This window comes from Muscardinus avellanarius, assembly GCF_963383645.1.
Source record: "Muscardinus avellanarius genome assembly, chromosome: 5".
Lineage (NCBI taxonomy): Eukaryota > Metazoa > Chordata > Mammalia > Rodentia > Gliridae > Muscardinus > Muscardinus avellanarius.
Window position 1 is genome coordinate 11,730,396 of NC_137790.1, and position 22,919 is coordinate 11,753,314.

Sequence of the window (22,919 nt, forward strand, 5' to 3'; positions counted from 1 at the left end):
TTTGAAACAGGGTCTAAGTTTTGGAGAGCCTCACTGAGTAGCTGACGCTACCTGCGAATCCAGATCCTCCTGTCTCAGCCTCCCAAGTACTGGGATTACAAGCAAGCACCACTACAAGGCTATAGCATTTATTTTAAAAATACAGAACATATTGTGATCTAATTTCACCTTATCAATAAAAAATTTCACTTTATCAAGCTAATATCACCCACTGAGTTAAATAAATCCCAAACAGAAAATTTCCTACTCACTTCTACTACCAATATACTAATCAATTACCTTCACAAATGTTTAATAATTCTAGGTTGTCATTTTAAGATAGGTCAACTTATTAAATAAGAATCATCACAATTTTGCTCATTAGCAAAAAGGTATGTTGGAATACATTTAAGAGCAGGAGCCTAAGTAGCCTTGTTTTTAATTTAACAGGCCTCCATCTGCTTTTGCTTTCCATTTTTAGTTAAGGCAAGATGGCTCAAGAAAAATAAAAAAGGAAGCATGAGAAATCTTGGTTCTAATATACTCCAAAGCAGGTCTTCTCAACTATTACATGCAATTATTCTTGTACTTTCTAAACACAGGCTTATCACATCTAAAGCAATAATCCAAAGTATCCCATTTGATTCATGATCACAAAAACCCAGGTTTAAATCATTCTCTTTTGCAATATTACAGTTTAAAGGGCTTACTCACCCAAATCTGTTAGGCGTTTGGGTGATCTGCCTCTTTCTGAAGACCTGGATCTCTTCCGACGGATGGGGGATCTACTAAATCTTCTTCTCAAGGGTGTTCTTGATCGCCTTAATCTGACTGGTGATATACTGAAGCTTCGTCGTCTTACAACAGACCTTGATCTTCTCCGCCGGCTGGGTGTCCGGCTCCTTCGGCTGGGTGTCCGGCTCCTTCGGCTGGGTGTCCGGCTCCTTCGGCTGGGAGTGCGGCTCCTTCGGCTGGGTGTCCGGCTCCTTCGGCTGGGAGTGCGGCTCCTTCGGCTGGGAGAAATGCTAAAACTCCTTCTTCTACCCACAGATCTAGACCTTCTTCGACGACTTGGAGTGTGACTCCTACTCCGGCGACTTGGTGTTCGACTTCGAGCTCTAGCCGTTTTGCGATTATCCCGGGAGCTTGATCTTTTTCTTTTTCTTTCCCTGGACTTGGATCTGTGCTTTGGAGATCTTTTGCGTTTCTCTTTTGATACAGATCGCCTCCCTCTAGACTTTGACCTTGACCTGCTACTCCTCCTCCTACGCCTGGAACGTGACCTTGAACGTGTTTGAGAGCGATGAGACTTGGACTTGGAGGATCTCTTCCTTGCCCTAGAACGAGACTCACTGGTACGCTTACGCGATTTGTGTTCAGAAGACTTAGAACGCTTACTCCGAGACCTTAAGGAAGAGTCCCTTTTTTTCTCTTTCTCACCTTTGTCACGGTTTTTATTTTTCTTGCTTTTTTCATGTGTGTCCTTAACTTTTACAAAAATTTCATAATCATCTTTTTCCTCTGAAGAAGATTCTGAAGCTCTTTCTGGTATACTTGTCACAACTGGACTGGCACCCAATTTATCACGTTCAACTTCACTTGGAAGTGAAGGTCCTTCAATACCAGCTCTAAGGCTTGCAAGACGTTCCATGTCCTTAGGAAGTAATGGTCTCACTAAATCTGCTTCATTAATTTCATCAAGGCTGGCAGGAAACCCTGAATCAGACTGTAATTCTTTATTAGGGAGAGGTACTTCTTTATCTTCCCCACTACTTTCTTTAGGGCTGAGATCAACTGCTGTCTGGTCACTCTCTTTCACAGGTAATAGTTCTTCTGTACTCATTTTACTAATTAGATTATTAGATGGTAAATCAAGATGAATGTCTTTAGCAGGCAAGGGTCCTTCTATGTCAGCTTCACTACTACCACTGGGGCTGGTGGAAATTACCATGTCATGTTCAGTATCTTGAGTAGTTAAAGATACTTCATCATATTTATTAAGTGAACTGAGAGCAGATGCTGTGACAAACTCAATGCCCTTATTAGTTCCCATTGTATCAGGTTCCAGAGCAAGAGGACCAGTAGAAGATAGAGTTCCTCCTCCTACATCAGCTGCACTAACACCAGGGAAGGTATCCAATATTGTGCATTGCTTAGTTTCGCCAATGGGCAAAATCTTCTCTTCACCAATTTCACCAACAGGACCAGTGCTAGGAGGACATACTGTATTGTGTTCCATATCTTTAGCAACTAAATGACTGTTTGTATTAAGATCTGTATTTATACCATGCTCACTTTCATAAGAGTCACTTTTCAGGTGTCCTTCAGTATGTGGCTCTTCACCTGACTGCAAAGGAATCTCCTGCATACCAAACTCTTGAGCAAAACTTTGTTCCCCAGATAGTAAATTCCTCCCTTTCATAACATGTGATGACATAACACTAGACTCCACTATCACTGGTGTAGACATTAAAGCCATCTCAGTTGCTAGTACTTGAGTCTGCTCTGAAACCATTACAGCAGGCTCTGAAATTGTCACAGTGGCCTCCTGGACAGAAACACATGGTTCTGAAACAATCATAGTGGGCTGAAGGACTGATGCTGCTGGTTCCAAGGCAGGGACAGGAGGCTCCAGGGCAGGACCAACTGACACAGGAATGGTTCCATGCTCTGCCTCAGCCACAGCTGGCAGTTCAAGCTCAGCCACAGCAGGTGGCTCTGGGACAGCCAAAGCAGAAGGCTCTGTCACAGCCACAGGAGGTACAGGGACAGCCAGGGCAGGAGATACAGGAACAGCTAGGGCAGAAGGCGCTGGGACAACCACAGCAGGTGGTGATGGGACAGCCACCACAGGTGGTGGAGGTACGGGGCCAGCCACGGATGGCTGCTCCAGATTGCTCTCTGCTGGCTCAGGAATAGATACTGCTGGTTCCAGCAGGGACATAGATACCTCTGAGGCAACATGTCCTGCAGCTCTCATGGAATCAAATGTTTCTGCTGTCTCTGACAAAATAGGAGGCTCTGATGTTAACATAGTTGGTTCAGCTGACCTGGGAGTTTCGGATAAAGTACAAGCCACTGGTCTCTCTGGAGCAGTTTCATGTTCTGCTGCTACTACAGCAGACTCAACAGGTGTTGACGTAACTGAAGACTCTAGCTCTAGTTGGGTTTCTGGAACAGTCACAACAGCCTCTGATGCTAACACTGAGGGCTCTGATCCCGACACTGAATAATTAGTAGGCATCGCTGAAGGCTCTGAAATCTCACTCTGACTCACAGGAGGCTCAGGTTGTGATACACATTCTTCAGAAGGTAATGTTGCCACCTCTGTAGGCCAAGTATTTTCAGCTGTTAATGTCGACTGCTCAGTGGATAATGTTGACCCTTCTGGTGGTTCCTCGGGAGGCAATGGTGGTGTCATTGGTGGCTCTTCAGGTGGCAATGGTGGCATTGTTGGTGGCTCTTCGGGAGGCAAAGGTGGCACCATATATGCCTCCGTATATGTATCAGTGTAAGAATCAGTGTAAGAATCAGCTGCCATAGACATCATTGAACGATCAGTATAAGATGACATCATAGAGCGGTCAGCAGCAGAGTACGATGACATCATAGAACGGTCAGCAGCAGAATACGATGACATCATAGAACGGTCGGCACCCATGGACATCATAGATCGATCAGCCATCGGGGACATCATGGAGCGCTCGTATGCTGACATCATAGAGCGCTCATAAGCTGACATCATAGAGCGCTCAGCCATAGGAGACATCATAGACCGCTCATAAGCTGACATCATAGAGCGCTCATAGGCTGACATCATAGAGCGTTCAGCCATAGGAGACATCATAGACCGCTCATAAGACATCATAGAGCGTTCATAAGATGACATCATGGAACGTTCTGCAGCATAGGACATCATCATAGAACGTCTAGATGCTAACATCAGGGGTCTAGGTGCTAACCTATATGGCCTAGGCGCTATTCTGTAAGACCTGGGTGCTATTCTATAGGGTCTAGGTGACATCCTATAGGGATCAGGAGTTAGTCTGTAGGGATCATGGCCTAATCTATAGGGGTCCTGTCCTAATCTGTAAGCATCATGACCTAACCTGTAAGCGTCATGACCCAACCTATACGGATCCTGAGCTAACCTGTAAGGATCCTGAGCTAACCTATAGGGATCTGGAGATTTTGAACCCAACATAGCAGAATCCTGGGTGCTAGATGCTAACATTTGGGCATCCATGGTGCCAGAAGCTAACATCTGAGCATCCATGGTGCCAGAAGCTAACATCTGAGAATCCATAGTGCCAGACGCTAACATCTGGGAATCCATAGAACTAGTTGCTAACATCTGGGAGTCCATGGAGCTGGTTGCTAACATCTGAGAGTCCATGGAGCTGGTTGCTAACATCTGAGAGTCCATGGAGCTGGTTGCTAACATCTGGGAGTCCATGGAGCTGGTGGCTAACATCTGGGAGTCCATGGAGCTGGTGGCTAACATCTGGGAGTCCATGGAGCTGGTGGCTAACATCTGGGAGTCCATGGAGCTGGTGGCTAACATCTGGGAGTCCATGGTGCTAGACGCTAACATCTGGGAGTCCATGGTGCTAGAGGCTAGCATCTGGGAGTCCATGGTACTAGAGGCTAGCATCTGGGAGTCCATGGTGTTGGACGCTAGCATCTGGGAGTCCATGGTGTTGGACGCTAGCATCTGGGAGTCCATGGTGTTGGATGCTAACATATGGGTCTCCATGGTGTTAGAAGCTAACATATGGGATTCTTGGGCCATCAAGGGATCCACTCCTACTGTTACAGAAGTCTCCCCCACTAATGTAGTAGGCAGCTCCTGTGCTACCGTATTGTAGGATTCCAGCGCTGTCGTCGAGGGCACCTCCAGGGACTGCGACACGGTCATCGTTGACAGCTCCGATGTTGTCACCACAGACTGAACAGAGATCTCCAGCGCCACAGTTGCCACAGGCTGCCCAGGCAACTCTGGCGCCCCAGGCTGCCCTGGCAACTCCAGCACCCCTGTTGCCAGAGGCTGCCCCAAAAGCTCCAGTGCTCCAGCTGCCCCAGACTGCCCCGAGAACTCCAGTGCCCCAGCTGCCATCAGCTGCCCAGGCAACTCTAGTGCCCCAGCCGCCACAGACTGCCCTGACAACTCCAGTGCCCTAGTTGCCGAAGAAAGCCCTGGCAACTCTGGCACCCCAGTCACCGAAGGCTGCCCAGGTAACTCCAGCGCTGTTGTTGCCACTGGCTGTCCTGGCAACTCCAGCACCATCGTTGCCTCAGGCTGCCCCAGCAACCCTGCTGCCGTTGTCACCTCAGGATGCCCAGGATGTTCCATCGTCGTCATCCCCACAGGCTGCTCGAACTCTGTCGTCGTCACAGGCTGTTCGGTCAACTCCATTGCTACCGTTACTGCAGGCTGCCCTGGCAATTCTATTGTTGCTGACACTGCAGGCAGCCCTGGCAACTCCTGTGCCATCACAGGTGGCTCTGGTACCTCCTGTGGTGGCTCCAACCCCATGGATGGTGCTGGAGGCCCTGGCAATTCCTGTGACAACTGTGGCACTGGTGTCACAGAGGGCCCCGGCAACTCAGGCACTGCAGTCGCAGGGGGCCCGGGCAACTCGGGCACTGGGGTAGAAAGGGGCCCAGACAACTCTGGCACTGGAGTAGCAGAGGGCCCAGGTAACTCCAGCACTGGAGTCACAGGGGGCCCCTGCAACTCCCGCATGGAGGTCGCAGGTGGCCCCGGCAACTCCAGCGCTGAGGCCACCGACGACTCCGGAAGCTCCAGCGCTGTGGTCTTAGACAGCTCCAGCATCTCCTGCGGTCTTGTCATGGATGAATCTGCAATCTCCGATGGTGCTTCTACAGGCTGCTCTGGCAATCTTAGCGCTTCAGTTGCAGATGACTCTGGAAAATCCATTGTTGTTGATGTGCTTGGTTCAGGGTGCACCTCAGTAGGTGTCTCTGATGCTATCACAAGGGTTTCTGATGGCTCTAGTACTTTTGCTACTGGGGGCTCTACCAACTTGCTCTTTGATGGTTCTGGAGATGTGCTTTCCCAAGATTTCAGCACAGACTTCATCTGATACTCCACTGATGTTACAACTGGCTCTGATGACTTCAGCCCTACCTTTGAAGTAGGCACTGGTACAAAGGAATCCATAATCTTTGTCACAGATGGTTCCGATGTTACTGCCACAGACTGCTCTGACTGCTCTGAGATTACTGATGTAGATCCAAGGGCAACTTCTACAGTTTTTGGAGCTGGCTTCAGAGTTTCTAAGATGTGTGGCTCTGAAACCTCCATTGATACCACTGGAGGTTCGAACACAACTGCAGGGGATTCACTGGATTCAGGTAGGCCAAATGCTCTTACAGGATGCTCCAGTGCCATTGCTGAAGGTTCAGAATCAAACTTTAAAAGTGAATCAGCTTCTAAATCTATGCTCCCATCATGATGAGATTTCGGCTTTGACTCAGATTCATCTGGCTGTCTTTTATATTTTTTTTCTTTTTCTTTCTTCTTTTTCTTCTTTTTGTTTTTGTGCTTTTTATGTTTCTTTGATTTTTTGGTGGGAATTTCATCAGTAGGATCTGTTTGTACAGATACACATCTACTTTTTCTGGAGGCCTCTTTCATGTCTGAAATAATGGAAATTAGTTTTGTCAGAAACTCTCCAAAGTTGACTGACATACATTATAAAAACCAATACTCTCATTCCAAATGAAAACATCACAGTATAATATCTCATGTTAAATGGAAACTTATCAAACAAACTATTTCCCATAAACCAATTAATCTAAAGAGTGAGACTTTTTCAATCTTCTTTCTGCAATTAAATCCTTGGTTAAAAATAAACTCATTACAAGCCGGGCGTGGTGGCACACGCTTATAATCCCAGCATTCAGGAGGCAGACACTGTAGGACCCCTGTTTTCGGACAGCCTCAGCTACTTAGTGAGGCCCTTTGCAACTCAGACCGTTGAAACTCAGACCGTTTCAAAAATAAAAACACTAAAAATAAATAAATAAATTATAGGGCTGGGGGTGTAGCTCAGAGGTACAATGCCCCTGGGTTTCATCGCCGGTATCAAAAAAAAAATAAATAAAATATAAAAAAAGAAACTCATTACAAAATATCCTTACTTTCAGCAAGCACAAAGCCCTGGGTCTACTCACCAGCACCACATTAAAAAGAAAAAAAAAGAAGGTGTTATTTTGGTTTCTTTTGTGTACTGGTGATTGAACCCAGAGGTGTTCTACCTCTGAGCTATACCACAAGCCCCAGTTTTATTTTATTTTCAAACAGGGTCTACCTTAGTTGCTAAGAACCTAAGTTACTGGTGCTAGGCTTGAACCTGTGATCCTCCTGTCTCCGCACCCAAGTACTGGGAACAGGTATGTGCCATAATGCCCGGTTCAAGAAATGGTTTTAATAAATCCTATTAAAATGATTTTCTGCAGTTCTCAAATTGTAACAAATGGTTTTTAAACTGCATCTATCAATGAATATATTTCATATTTGTTATAATTGTTCCACATCAAATTTTTTTTTTTTTTTTGCAGTACTAGGGATGGAACCCGAGGTATTCTACTTCTGAGCTATACCTCCAAACCATATTTTTTATTCTTTTCTTCTCTTTTTTTTTCTTTTTTGGCAGGTCTGGGGATGAAACCCAGGGGCATTCGACCTCCAAGCTACACCCCCTGCCCTATTTTTTATTCTTTATTTTGAAACAGTATCTCACTAAGACACGGAGGGCCTCACTAAGAGGCTGGCTGCGAACAGAGATCCTCCGGTCTCAGCCTCCCAAAGTGCTGGGATTACAAGCATGCGCCATCACGCCCAGCTTATTCTTTATTTTGAAACAGGATCTAAGCTGTAAAGGTCTAAGTAGCTGAGGATGGCTGTGAACCTGTGATTCTCCTGTCTCAGCCATCCAAGCACTGAGATTACAAGAGTGTGCCACCAAACGCAGCTCACAACAAATATATGTATATTTTGGTGGTACTGGGAATGAAACCCAGGGGCCTTCTACCTCCAGGCTACACCTGCAGACCTATTTTATATTTTATTTGGAAACAGGATCTCACTAAGTAGCTGAGGCTGGCTTCAAACCTGTGTGATCCTCCTGTCTCGGCCTCCCAAGTACTGGGATTACAGCATGCACCACCATACCCAGCTTCACATCATATAATTTTTAAGAATGATTTTACTGTTATTTTCAAAGCAACATAGCACAGTGCTCTGGAACAGAATGCCTACTTTTGTATCCTGAATCAGTTCATCATCCAGTAGATGAACAACCTTGGACAAATTACCAACTTACTATGTAAAGTTAGAGGACAAAGTAAGTTAAATCATGCTAGTACATAGAACAACAGCTAGCATATATGTGCTTCAAAACAGAATATAAATATCTGTATAACAAATGTAACACATAAATATCTAAATCAAATTTCATCTTTTCATACCTATATTACATTCCTTTTTTTTTTTTTTTTTTGCAGGTCTGGGGTGGAACCCGGGGCATTCAACCTCAGAGCTATACCCGCTGCCCTGTTTTTTATTCTTTATTTTGAAACAGGGTCTCACTGAGTTGCAGAGAGCTTCACTAAGTAGCTGAGGCTGTCCGCAAACCGTGATCCCCCAGTCTCAGCCTCCTGAATGCTGGGATTACAAGCGTGAGCCACCACGCCCGGCTCATACCTATATTACATTCTAATAAAAATATTTTCCCCTGAAGACTCTTCTAGAATTACTAAGAAAAGAGGAGGGAATTCTTAATAGCCTTTAACATGTAACTGGAGATGTAGCTCAAGGAGAGTACTTGCCCAGCATGCACAAGGCTCTGGGTTTTATCCCCAGATTCCAGTTCCCTAAAAAATAAAAGACATTTCAATTTGCATATCAGAGAGAAGGTGGTTTACATTCCACTATACAACCAGATGGGTCTTACACTAAAACCAACACTAAATTAGGTAAATCCTAGAAATCTCAGAAAAAGTGAATAAGACACCCTGGCCATTAACACAACATAAAAAGATATTATTCAGCACATGATACAAGACATACGACAAAAGAAAAGTATTTTCTATTGTTTATTTCACAATACCAATTATTAGTTAAGTTACATTTTAACCAAAAACAATTCCTAAAGCCACAAATCTAAGCAAGGCTAAAGTGCCTAATCTCTCTCTTTTTTTTAATCCCCCCTCAGTACTGGGGATTGAACCTAGGGGCATTCTACCTCTGAGGTATACCCCAGCCCTATTTTATTTTGAAACAGGGTCTTACTATGTTGCTGAAGGTCTCATTAAGTTACCAAGACTGGCCTCAAACCTGTAAGCCTCCTTCCTCAGCTTCTCAAGTACTGGGATAACAGGCCTGCACCACTATGCCCAGCTAGCGTGTTTTAAAAACAGTAACTTAAGAGTCAGGCATGGTGGCGCATGCTTGCAATCCCAGCACTTGGGAGGCTGAGACAGAAGGATGGCACAGGTTCAAGGCCAGCCTCAGCTACTGAAGCTCTCAGCAACTTAGTGAGACCCTGCTTCCAAATAAAGTATAAAATAGGTCTGGGAGTATAGATCGGAAGTAGAAAAGCCCCTGGGTTCCACCCTCAGTAACACACACACACACACACACACACACACGAAGAAAAAAAAACCCGCAACTTATAAAGGAGAAACCATATCTATCACATACCTAATTCTTCAACTAAATGAAGACAATGCCTTATTTTCGTATTTAATCATAAATCCTTCATTATTTAATCAATTCCACAATAGCTCAATATTCCCACAATGACTCTTTATTGCATTTTTGTTTCTTTTGTTTTTGTGGCACGGGAGGTTCAATTAGGAACACTTTACCTCTGAGCTACACCCTTAGTCCTATTTTATTTTTATTTGAAAGCAGGGTCTCACCAGGTTTATGAGTTGCACTACTTGCTGAGACTGTCCAAAGCACCTGCAATCCTCCTGGTCTCAGCTTTCCCAAGTACTGGGATTTTAAGTGTGTACCACCACACCCAATTTCATTGCACTTTTAAATTGGGTGGATATACAAACAAGACAATCCCTAAACTTAGGCTTTAAAATAAAACCTCCAGCCAGACTTGGTGGTACACACTTGTAATCCCAGAATTCAGGAGGCAGAGAAAGGAGGATGATGGTTCGAGGCCAGCCTCAGCTACTTAGTGAGGCACTCTACAACTTAGTGAGACCCTGTTTCCAAATAAAGAATAAAAAATAGGGCAGGGGGTGTAGCTCGGAAGCAGAATGCTCCTGAGTTCCATCCCCAGAACAACAAAAAATAAAATAAATTGATACATATGACTGTTCAATGAAAACCCATATTTAAATATCCTGGCAATGAGATACAAAACTGAATCAATCAAAGACAAAAATTAAAGTAATACTATTCCTTCAAATTTCAAAAGAAAAACTCTTAAAACAAAAGTTTTGAAATACTTATCTCCAGCTTACCTGGCTTGTATCGTAGTTCTGTATCTAAGACCCCAGAAAGCACTTCCTCTATCTTCTGCACTATTTCTTCATTCGGTAGGCTCCTGGCAGAGGCACCTGTATCACCTGCCTGGTTCCCTTCAACAGGTGTTTGCGTTTCACCGTTCAGCTGGCCTTCACTCCTTCCACTTAACAAGAAAAGTTATTCAAAACTCTCATTAATAATTTCACACCATGTAATGAGTCCATAAATATTAACAATTCAATTAACACATCATGTTGTCCACATTTTGTACTTCTATTTTAGATGCTTACCATTGACAGTGGTTCCTTAATGCTATATATTCATAGCTAGGACACTGTCATTTCCAAAAGTTTTCTAAAATGAGAAAGACTATAATGCCATGTTTATAAGCATAATCCTTTTTAAATGAAACAATTCCCATCATATTTAAGCTTTGGGTTACATATGCATTTCTCTCCAGGTAGAAATATTAACAAGTGCTAATAACAAATTAAAAAATAGATGACATACCATTATTGAAGAAACTATAGCCACAATAAAACCACTGCACAGCTCACAACAGACAGTATCAAGAGACTCAAAAGTTAGTCATAAAGAGTTAATTTGTAGCCCCTGTTCAGATTCAGATTGTTACTAAAATGCCATAAAATTTAAAGTGAAATAGTATTTATATAGTTTATATCTAATTACCAAAAACCTTCCTATTAAAATTGTCTGCTATAATTTCACATGGCAATATAACATGGCAATTTATCTACCCTAACAGTAAAATGATGGCTTAACATTCAACTCAAAGGACCAGAAGAACTCATTCAAGTCTTAACCATTTTTATATAAATTTGCAAAATTTTGAAAAATCTAATCATTTCAACATATTCAATTTTAATTTAACCTCAACTTTAGCTAACTGAAAACACAAACAACTACCTGACAGAAGTCTGAATGGCCAAGCAGAGTGTGTGGTGGTGCATACTTGTAAACCCAGTAACTTGGGAGGCGGAGACAGAAGAATCGCAGGTTCAAAGCCAGCCTTAGCACTTAGTGAGGCTATCTGCAACTTAGACCATTTCCAAATAAAAAATAAAATAGGTCTGGGCATATCTCAGAGGTAGAATCCCCCTGGGTTCATCCCCAGTAACACCTCCCCCCTAAAAAGGCATCTGAATGGCCAAAAGTCAATAGTTAACTAAATGCTAAGAAACACTTGATTTTCTTATACAATGAATCATTTAATAAGTACTTCTTTACTATCCGGGCCTGGTAGAGCTTGAAATCCCAGTACTTGGGAGGCTGAGAGAGAAGGATCATAGGTTGGAAGACAGTAGTAGACTACCAACAACCTAAGGAGACCCTGCTTAAAAATAAAAATAAAAAATAGGGCTGGTGGTATAGCTCAGTGGTAGAATACCCCTGAATTCAATCCTCAGTACCAAACACACACAAAAAAAGAATGATATACTAGTGTCACATCACTCTGCATTTTTTACCTCATTTAACCCTAGTAAATCTAAGATCACCATTTTTTACTTTATAAACGAAGGATATGAGGCACAGAGAAGAAGCTTAGCTGAAGGGATATACAAGGCTACTAAGAAGTGAAGCTGGTATTCAAAACCACAGCCAATACTCTTGAGAAAATCTATAACATAATAGGTATATGTAAGCTTGTTTTTGGGGGGCTGGAAAGTACTAGGGATTGAATCCAGGGGCATTCTTCCTCTGATATATCCCCAGCCCTTATTAACATCTCACCAGTTTGCTGAGTCTCACTAAGCTGCTGAGGCTAGCTTCACAACTTAGATCCACCTGTCTCAGCCACCCAAGTTAGGGGATTACAGGTGCCACGCCCAGCCAAATGTCAGCATTACCAAACACTGATGAATGTAAAAGCAGGTAAGGGAAAAACAGCTTACTAATTTGGCAAATATTAAATAGTTTTACACTAATAATGCATTAATATGTTTTGAGAAGCTGCATATTTCTCTAGTAATAAATTGTTTCAAATAATACTTTCAGACTTTGTTTATGGAACACTTTACACTCTTCCTAAGCACTTACACATATATAATTATTATTAATTTTATTTTTCAAAAATGTATGACTTTTTTTGGTGGTACTGGGGATGGAACCCTTCTACCTCCTGGGCTACATTCCCAGACCCTATTTTATATTTTATTTGGAAACAGGGTCTCTTAAGCCAGCAAGGCTGGCTTCGAACCTGCACAATCCTCCTGTCTCTGCCTCCTAAGCACAGGGATTACAAGCGTGTGCCACCACACACGGCAAAAGAGAGTATGACTTTTAAAACACCTATAAGCCAGGCGTGGTGGCACATACTTGTAATCTCAGCCTTTGGGAAGCTGAGACCAGAGGATCACGGTTCACTGCCAGCCTCAGCTACCTGGTGAGGCCCTCTGCAACTTAGTGAGATCCTGTTTCAAAATAAAGAATGAAAAATAGGGCAGGGGGTATAGCTTGGAGGTCAAATGCCTCCTGGGTTCCATCCCCAGACTCACACACACAAAAAAGAAAAACAAAAAAAAAACTATAAAGAAGTAATCAGAATTTCCTCTTCAAGCAACAAAGATATTAACTGCAATTAGTAAAAAGCAGTAGGATTTTTTTCCTTTTTTTTTTGTGGTTCTGGGGGTGGAGCCCAGGGACTTTCTACCTCCAGGCTATACTCCCAGACCTATTTTATATTAATTTATTTGGAAACAGGGTCTCACTAAGTTGCTGAGAGCCTCACTAAGTAGCTGAGGCTGGCTTCGAACCTGTGCGATTCTCCTGCCTCAGCCTCCCAAGCATGTGGATTACAAGCATGCTCCACCACGCCCTGCTAGCAGTAAGATTTTTAAACCAACAAATTTTTCAACAATATATTTCTACAAAAGAATCACATGCAGTCATGAAAATGCTCCCCAAACTGAGGCTGTGATAAACAAATTTGTTCACAGTATATTAGTCTGAAAAACAATAAAACACAAAACGATCATGTTCACAAAACCCATTCATCTGTATGCATAAGGAAAAACTGAAAGGACATAAATCACTAAATGGTAGTTTTTCATTCTCCTTTCTGGTTTTATAATTTTCTACACCAAAAAGCACTCGTTTTCTAATAGAATGACTCCTAAAGTTACAAAAATAAGGCATATTAAACTGACCAAACATATTACTTACTGCATATTACTTATTGCAAACACATTACTCACTGCAAAAAAGTTTTCAGGACAATAATGTTCCCTCAGCTCAGGTCTTCTGCCATCCTAAAAGCACTAGCACTATCACAAAATGTAGTGGGCACATATATTCCTCATTTTAAAAAGCATTCTGCAAAATTCCTAGCATTAATACATAATCATCTCCCCCAGTAGGTGTATGTTAATTTGGCCACCCGATTTAAAGCTGCGTTTTCAACTGACTTTCAGATTCATATACTGCTCTTACTCTCATCGTTTAAAATACAATTAGCAAAGGCATTTGAACTCAGAACAAATATTTACTTGCAAGTTCCCTTCCCTATCGCTGTACTTTAAAGCAATACGCATTGTATAAAAAGCAAAAATAAAGAAAACCACTTAACAGCATCCTTTCTGAGTAAAGCACTTTTTTGGAAATCCCTTTCCCTTAAAATCTCACGGAGCCAAGGGTAACCTATGTAACGTCTACCAACAGTAACAAAAACAGCGCGTTGGTCAAATATGTCAAGGCAGTACGAGTAATAAGAAAAAATAGACCTATAAACAAAGTTCACGTTCCGCTCGGTAAAATTAAGTAATCGCTAGCATTTCAAAGTCCCCTCCCACCCTCTTCTCGAATACTGCATCAAGTGGCTAATATTCATCTGAGGCGTTTTAAGTCTCGATTAGAATGCTGCCTGGTGGGAACCACGGGGCCCTGGGGCCCGAATAGCAGAATTAATGGCTCCCGACCCCCAAACGGCCTGAAGCCCGCAATAATTAAGTGGATTTAAGATTACCCAAGAAACGGCCGTTAGAGACCCTTTCCGGTTCCCGACACCGGCCGGCGAAATCGGCGGAGGCGGAGAGGGGGAGGGGAAGGCGGCGCCGGAGGAGGAGCCGAGCGCGGAACTAGGCCCGGCCCCGGGGCGCCCAGGCCGCCCCGACCCGAAGGGGCGCGGGCGCCGCGCGGGAGCGAGGGCGGGCGCCGCGCGTCGGCTCACGGCGGAGGAGTCGGGGATTGCCAAGGGGAAAGGCCCAGTTCTCGGGGAACGGGAACCGGCGGGGGGACGGCCGGGGGGAGGGCCCGGAAAATGGATCCCAGGCCCAGGCGGGGCCGTAGCGGGGCCCGAGCCGAGGGACGACGGCGTCTGTGAAGAAAGGGCCCCTGGAAGGCGAGGTGCCGCCCCGACGGCCCGCTGGGAGCACAAGGGTCTGGGGGGCGGTTACCTGGAAAGCTCCTGTTGAATTTCCCGGAATTTACTGACCACGAAAGACCTGAAAACCTGCTCGATGTCGGCCGCCATGGCGTCCGCTCCGTTCTCTCAACTCCTCCTCGCTAGTCCTCCAGGCTCCCAGCATGCCTCGGGAGGCGGCGCAGCGGCCAATTCCTCCTCTCGCTTTGCTGATTGGCTCTGATAGGAGCGGCCGGGCCGGCCAGCTCCGCGGGCGGGCCAATCAGGGCGCGCGGCGCCGCCCCCCTCCTCGGTGCCCGAGCGGCTGGGGGAGAGGTGCTGACGTTTGCGCCGCGCACGAATAAGTCCGCCATGTTAGTGTCTGACGCAGGCGCCATTACACAAGTCTCTCTGGAGGCCGCTGTGTCAGCTCCGGGGCTCGCCCCTGCAGTGCTGGGGGGCTCGGAGGAGCCCGGCCTAGCGGTCAAGCGCACTGAGGTTAAGGGCCAAAAGGCACCGCGCTACTGGACGCAGGGTCGCCCAGGGCGACGACCCGGGTTTCCTCTAGCTGTGTCCGGGGAAGCACCCATCGCCCCGGGCCCGCTGTGGCGTGGTTATGAAAAGCACGTTTCGATGCCGCCCTCCCACGGCCTCGCTTTCTCGGGTAGCAAGGCGGCCCTGCGTGCCCAGCCCGGCCGCTCCGCGGGGGACGCGCGGTCACGAGGCCTCCGCCGGCCGGGCTCGGGCGGCCGCGGCTCGGGGAGGAGCGGAGGCCGGGCGGACGTGGCGCCCGCTTGACAGCGTCGCGCGTCCCCGCGAGCCGAGGCCGCGCCCAGGGGGACGGGGCCGGCCCCACGGTTCCCGGCCGCGGGGCCCGGCGGACCAATGAGCGGCGCCCGCCGCGGGCGGCCGGCCCGGACACTTCCGGCGGGCGGCCCGAGCCGGCGCGTGGCTGCTCCGCCGCCGCGACCGCCGCCATCCCCCGGCCTCGGGGCTCGGATCGGGATCCCAGGGAGGCTGCAGAAACCGGCCGCACGGTAGACATTGTCGTCTGGCTTTTAAATACGGGTGTGTGTGTGGGGGGGGCACGTGCTGCTCACTGTTCACGGAGGTTGCCATGTGAGCTGTCGCTTGCCCTGCTAGCCTTGTTGTGTTCATTTTATGTGTGTGTGTGGTCCTGGGGGTGGAACCCAGGGGCTTTTCTACTTCCAGGCTACACTCCCAGACCTATTTTATATTCATTTATTTGGAAACAGGGTCTCACTGAGTTGCTGAGAGCCTCACTAAGTAGCTGAGGCTGGCTTCGAACCCGCGCCATCCTCCTGCCTCAGCCTCCCAAGGACCGGGATCGCAGGCGCGCGCCGCCGTGCCTGACAAAGCCCCCCAGGTCTTTATCCTTGTGCTGTTTTGGACCAAAGCCCTAAACCGATGTGCTTATTTTATCGCTTTTTCGTTATGGATCTACTGTCGCTCGCAGATTATTTGGTCTACTTTTGTATTAGGTTTCTGCTTTATTCAATGGCTTTTCCTGGCTCACTTGTTCTCCTAAGTCACCCCTCCAAATGACAAGCCCAAAGCCAGGCGTGGTGGCGCACGCTTGTAATCCCAGCATTCGGGAGGCTGAGACTGGGGGATCGCGGTTTGAGGACAGCCTCAGCTACTTAGGTCCTCGGCAACTTAGAGCCTGTTTCAAAATAGAGAATAAAAAAATGGGGCTGGGGATGTAGCTCGAAGGTAAAATGGCCCTGGGTTCCATCCCCAGTACCAAAAACCCTAGGTTTCCCAGCCAGTTGAGTGGAGGCATTGTGCTTCTGGAACCCAGGCCTCCTAACTACTACTCCCGCGGGTATCTTCCTGGTAGCTGGTCCTGATGTTTCAGCGACTCTGTCTATAGTCGGCGGGAGACTTAGCTTACTCTACCGCCCTCTCCAAACTAAATGTGTAATATTTTCTGTAGATTTAAAGATGTGGTTGAGGTATTTCAGTCGTGATGGCATGCAAAATGTCTATTTTACACTGAGCTAAGTTAGCTTTTTTCCTTCTGAGACTGTAATTTGTCTTTTATCAAACTTGTAATATCTCAGTTCTTATGAGGAAAGTCCCTGAAGCAAAAGGGCTTCAGGTAGAATACAGGTGAGACACCCACTTACCTGTGTGGCCAACAGCAAGTTATAAGCTATAGAACCTCTCTGGGCTTGTATCTCTTATTCCTGAAGTGGCAGTGATAATGGTATCTACCTCATTAAAAATCTTGGAAAATAAATAAATAAATAAATAAATAAATCTTGGAAAAATGAAATGAGGTAGGTCACGAAAAGCATTTAGAATGGCACCTGCCATGAGGTAAGTACTCAGAAAATGTTTGTTTTTATATTGTCAGCTTAAACTTTTCTTTAAATGTCTTTTGAAAATTAATCAGTTAATGTGACAAGAATCTTATTTTTTGGTGTTGGGGATTGATCCCCAGCTGCTTGCATACTAAATTCTCTACTACTGAGCCAAGCCCCCAGCCTCCCCCCCCCCTTTATTAATGTAACTAATTGGTAACCATTTCTGTTCCTAAAGTATCAACCTAAGAAAAGAAATATTTATAATTAAGGTTATGATTTGATAACTTGTTTCCCAAAAGTATCAGCCTAGGTAAAAGAAGTAATTATAATTAAGGTAATGATTTGATAACTTGTTTCTATTCCTAAAGTATCAACTTAGTAAAAGAAGTAATTATAACCAGTTAGCATTTACAGTACTGACTGTTATAAATTGCACTAATATGTAAATGTAGTTTCAATCGTGACATAGCCAGGGTACACACAAATGTCAGAACTAGTATGTTGTGTTCAGATTTGTTTTCTTATCTCCTCTACCAGATTTATAACATGCCGCACAAACTTCTTAACTCGGGGGTCAACAAACTATGATCCACATGCCAAATCTTTCTACTACCAGTTTTTGTACGGCCCACTAAATATAAGAATGGTTGGGGGGCAATAATGTTTTGAGCCAAGTTTGATTGTGCATGCTTGTAATTCCAGTACTCGGGAGGCTGAGACAGGAGGGTTGCAGGTATGAGGACAGCCTCCGCAAGTAGGGACTCTCAGCAATTTAGCAAGACCCTGTTTAAAAATAAAAAGGACTGAGAATGTAGCTCTGAGGTAGAATGCCCCTAGATTCAATCCTTAGAGCTACAAAAAAATAAAATAAAACCTCAAGATTCATTTTTTATTGAGATTTAATGACTATAAATCTTCTAAAAGTGAAGCCACAGAAGGGAGATTATTTCTCAGATACAGGGCTACATTTATCTGTTTTCTCTTAATTATAATACTACAGACCGAGGATGTTATAAAGAAAAGAGGTTTGTTTGGGTTCACGGTTCTAGAGGTACGAGATCACGGGGTTCCACTGGTGAAAGGCTTCCTTAAGTTGCACAGAGCATCGCACAAGAGAACCTCGCGCACGTCTGTGTGTCTGGTCTCTCGCCCTTAGGTGAAAACCAACTCTGGGGCTCCACTCTGGTGACCTTAGCTAAACATAATCAACTCCTAAAGCCCCTACTTCTTTCTTCTTTTCTTTTCTTTCTTCTTTTTTTTTTTTTTTTTTTTAATAGTACTGGGGCTGGGACCCAGGGGCATTTTACCTCCACAATACACCCCGCAGCCCTATTTTTTTTTCTTTTTTTTTTTTTAATTATTCTTTATTTTGAAGCAGAGCTTACTAAGTTGCAGAGGGCCTCATTATGTAGCTGAGGCTGTCCAAGAATTGCGATCCTCCTTTCTCAGCCTCCCAAATGCTAGAATTACAAGCATGCGACACCATGCCTGGGTAGCCCTACCTCTTAGCACTGTAGTTGGATTAAGTTTCTACTCGCTACATTTTTTAAATTGCATATCTCAATTTTTCAAAAATGAATTTCTGGGTGAAAATATCATTTGTATGAATACAAATTATTGTCATATTTAGAATTTGTGTGTGTGTGTGTGTGTGTGTGTGTGTGTGTGTGTGTGTGTGGTTCTGGAGATTGAATCTGGGGCATTCTACCTCCAGGCTACCCTCCTGCCTCCCTTTTTCTCTTTAAACAGGGACTCATTGTTGATGCAAGCCTCACTGATTGCTGAGGCTGACCTCGAACCTGTGCCCCACCGCACCTGGCAGAAAATATGATTTCTGAAGTCTCTGCATTCTAAACAAGCTGGCTTTCTTCTTACAGGTTTTGTTTTCCTTTTGAATTCCTGCTTTGCAGACAACAATGGCAGCCCGAGTGCTCGTGATTGGCAGCGGAGGACGGGAGCACGCTCTGGCCTGGAAGCTTGCACGGTCCCATCATGTCAAACAAGTGCTGGTTGCCCCAGGAAATGCAGGCACTGCCTGCTCAGGAAAGATTTCGAATATTGGTAATCATGTTTGAAAGTACAGAATAACACTATCTGTTAATAAGTTGCCAATCTTATCTGTCCTTCATAATAATAACGGTAATAATAGAGGACAGTGAACATTCAAGTTTGGGTGATTTAACTTTAAATTTTATGTTGCAATTAGCATGTTTGCCTTTTGTAAACTCTAGGTATCCTGTTCACAATGTGGCTTTTTCTTATCTTAAATAATTTTAAACCTTATAAAATACATTCATTGATTACCTTTACCAATTAAAAAGGCATCAATTACCTAATATAGGTTAAATGCATTTTTATGTGTATTTTTGGAAATGAAAGTCTCACAGTACTACCGTATGTAAGCGATTATAACTTCATAGTAGATCTCAGCCCTTTGAGACTTCTTTGAGTGGTAAGAATGAAAACCTTTTCTGAACCTGTACTATTTTTACTTTTCTATAGTCCATCCCCGTCCTTCTCCCAACCCGCACTAGAATATAATCCCTAGGACGTAAACTCTAGGAGGGCAAGAAACGTTTCTGTCTTCATTTGCTCTGTGTGTGCAGAATCCCTACATGGCATGTGAGATACATGGACAGAACAACATAGAACTAACACACCACACACTGGGAGGACATAATTGCATGTAATTTAATACTGAAAATGATTTTTTCTTAAATACAAATAAGAAAGTACCTTTTTCCTGGGATCTTATCTCTGGAGGCAAGATACTGTGTTTGTGTTTTGAAGAACCAGCACATTTTATCTACATACAACTGAGGTCATACCAATAAGCCCATGTGAATCTCCCAAATTGTCTTGAGCTACTGAGGTTAGGGGTGTCCTCTTGTTGCCCTCTGCCACGTTGATTTAATTGGCCTAGCTCAGCCTACCTGTGTTTGGAGCTATTAATCCAAGGTGCATGGACCTCCATCATTAATATGCTCGGGCAGTTTCTTTATACTGAGAACCTGACCTTCTCTGCACTTGAAGACAAGAATTGCATCTGGCTTAAAATCATTATGCATTTCTTAGCTTAGATTGTTCTGCCTTGGAGACCCTGTCTCAACCAGAAATCACCTCCCAGTTCACCTCATATCAAGTCTCATATTTGCCTTTTGTTTGTGTGTTTAATTTCCAACATTTTCATGGTGGATTATAAGCATCCTAAGCCTAAGGACCCTATTTGTGTTAACATTTTAATGCCAGGCAGTGCCTGTGGCAATAACCTAAAACAGTGGGCCTCAGTAAATCTTGAATGGATGATATTAAGCCCCAACTTCTGAGTACTTTGTATGGTTTGCTTGTATGCTCTAAGTCAATCCTGGTGACGTAGACAGCCACGGTTTATAGGTTTGGGTGAGTTGACTGACAGTTTCATCACTTAATTGTCGATAGAGAGAGCTGTCATCTGAGCATTGTTGCTTAGCCTAACGCCCTCTATTCTGAATTGCTCATGGTGAAATTTACCGTTTGTACCCATGGAAGAAAACCAGCAGTGAACAGGCAGGCGTGTACAGTACTTAGTTTACTGGTTAACAAACAGGCTGTCTTGGTGTTTTCTGTTCACAGCCGTCTCGGTCAGTGATCACGCTGCCCTCGTGCGGTTCTGCAAAGATGAGAACATCGAATTTGTAGTTGTCGGACCAGAGGCACCTCTGGCAGCTGGTAAAGTTCATTTCTATTTATTAAAAAGGCAAATAAGAGAATATCTTTGCTAGAATCATATCTCTAGAGGCAATTATTGTATCTGTTACAGATGAAGATATTTTTTTTTCTTTTTTGCGGTACTGGGGACAGGACCCAGGAACATTCTACCTCCAAGCTACACCCCACACCCCTATTTTTTATTCTTTATTTGGAAACACGGCCTCACTGAGTTGCAAAGGACCTCACTAAGTAGCTGAGGCTGTCTGTGAACCGTGATCCTCCTATCTCAGCCTCTCAAATGGCTGGGATTACGAGCTTGCACCACCACCCACAATTTACAGATGAGGATTTAATGTGGTGCTGAAAAAAGAACTTTCACCCTCTTAAAATTTATTGATTCTAAGTTGTTGTTGTTGTTGTTGTTGTTGTTGTTGTTGTTGTTGTAACAGAATTGAACCCAGGGGTGTTCTACCTCTGAGCTATACCCCCAGCTGTATTTTATGTTTTATTTTGGAACAAGATCTCACTAAGTTGCTGAGGCTTAGTGAGGATCCCAAAACTGCCATCCTCCTGTCTCAGCCTCCCAAGTACTGGGATTATAGACATGTGTCACTATGCCCAGCACTAAATCTTTTTCATTATTATTTCTTTTTAATCCTGGGTATTGAGCCCAGGGGCATTGTATCTCCAAGGTACACCCCTCCACCCTATTTTCTTATTTTTAAAGTCTTGCTGCTTAGGCCCGCTTTGAACCTGCAATTCTCCTATATCACCCTCCAAAGTAATGATATTATAGGTGTTGTACCATCACTCTAGGCTTTTTTTTTTTTTTTTTTTTCTTTTTTGGTACTGGGAATTAAACCTAGGGGCATTCTACCTCTGAGGTGCACCCATGTCCCTTTTTATATTTTTATTTTTACACAGGTTCTTGTTAATTTGCCAAGACTGGCCTCAAACTTATGATTTCCTTGTCTCAGCCTCTAAAGTACTCTGATTACAGGTGTGCCCCACCACACTCGGCTTTTTTAAAATTATGTCTCACTGTGTTGCCTAGTGTGGTTCAATCTTGTGGACTTAGCAGTCCTACCTTGACCTCCCTAGTAGCTGGGATTATAGGACCTTGCTGCTCTGCCTGGCTCTTTTGTCCGATTTCAATCTCTTAGTAACGTATTTATAAATAGTAGACAACATTAAAAATGTAGCTCTCAACTTCTGCCAGGCATCTACCTTATCTAATGTGGATTTAGTCTAATCCTGGTTCACATCCTGGGTACCTAAGCAACCATTTGCATCTCTAGGAATTGTAGGAGACCTGACCTCTGCAGGAGTGCGATGCTTTGGCCCCACCGCAGAAGCAGCTCAGCTAGAGTCCAGCAAAAAGTTCGCCAAAGAGTTTATGGACCGACATGGAATCCCCACGGCACAGTGGAGAGCTTTCACCAAACCTGAAGAGGCTTGCAGCTTCATTATGAGGCAGGTAGAAGGCTGCCTGTGAAAGGCTGCTGTTTTAAAAGATATAAAGTCACATTTATGTTACAATAATAATGCCTGGTTCTTAGGCTATTATAAATTTATAGTAAGATTATTATGGAAGAAAAGTTCTCAGTAAACATTAGGTAAGTTACCTTTCTCCAACACCAAAATAAGATGAGATTCCATGCAAATGTAGTTTATGTAATACTGTAGCCTTATAAAAAGATGAAATTCTGGCATTTATTATTGAGTAGTTCCTAGGGAGAAAATATACTGGGTTGGTTTTTTTTTTTTTTTTTTTTTTAATAGAACCCAGGGGCATTCTACCTCCAAGCTATACCCCCAGCCCTATTTTTTTATTCTTTATTTTGAAACAGGGTTTCACTGAGTGGCGAAGGGCCTCACTAAGTAGTAGCTGAGGCTGTCTTTGAACCGCAATCTTCCTGTCTCAGCCTCCCAAATGCTGGGATTACAAGCGTGCGCCACCATACCAGGCTTAAAATATACTGGTTTTGCAAGTCATTCTCTTTTCACAGCCACATTGACAAATACAGCTGCATTTCAAAAGAATGTT

The 22,919-nt window shown here is 44.3% G+C and overlaps 2 protein-coding genes across 5 annotated transcripts in view; one reads left to right on the forward strand and one right to left on the reverse strand.

Moving 5' to 3' along the window:
- SON (SON DNA and RNA binding protein) overlaps window positions 1-14,984 on the reverse strand; it is a gene marked incomplete at both ends in the record, with an annotated part of 37,284 nt that extends 22,300 nt beyond the window's left edge. For 3 of the 4 annotated variants that reach the window (XM_080696125.1, XM_080696126.1, XM_080696127.1), the window contains 3 exons: window positions 694-6,642; window positions 10,492-10,658; window positions 14,908-14,984. In XM_080696125.1, the coding sequence (XP_080552251.1) occupies window positions 694-6,642; window positions 10,492-10,658; window positions 14,908-14,984 (6,193 nt within the window). The remainder of the gene's footprint in view (window positions 1-693; window positions 6,643-10,491; window positions 10,659-14,907) is intronic. The other variant, XM_080696128.1, reaches the window with a different exon arrangement.
- The window catches only part of GART (phosphoribosylglycinamide formyltransferase, phosphoribosylglycinamide synthetase, phosphoribosylaminoimidazole synthetase), a gene marked incomplete at its 3' end in the record, with an annotated part of 39,528 nt that continues 31,579 nt past the window's right edge, over window positions 14,971-22,919 (forward strand). Inside the window, exons 1-4 of the mRNA XM_080696130.1 lie at window positions 14,971-15,095; window positions 19,042-19,243; window positions 20,795-20,890; window positions 22,171-22,345. Of these exons, the coding sequence (XP_080552256.1) occupies window positions 19,099-19,243; window positions 20,795-20,890; window positions 22,171-22,345 (416 nt within the window). The 5' untranslated portion in view covers window positions 14,971-15,095; window positions 19,042-19,098. The remainder of the gene's footprint in view (window positions 15,096-19,041; window positions 19,244-20,794; window positions 20,891-22,170; window positions 22,346-22,919) is intronic.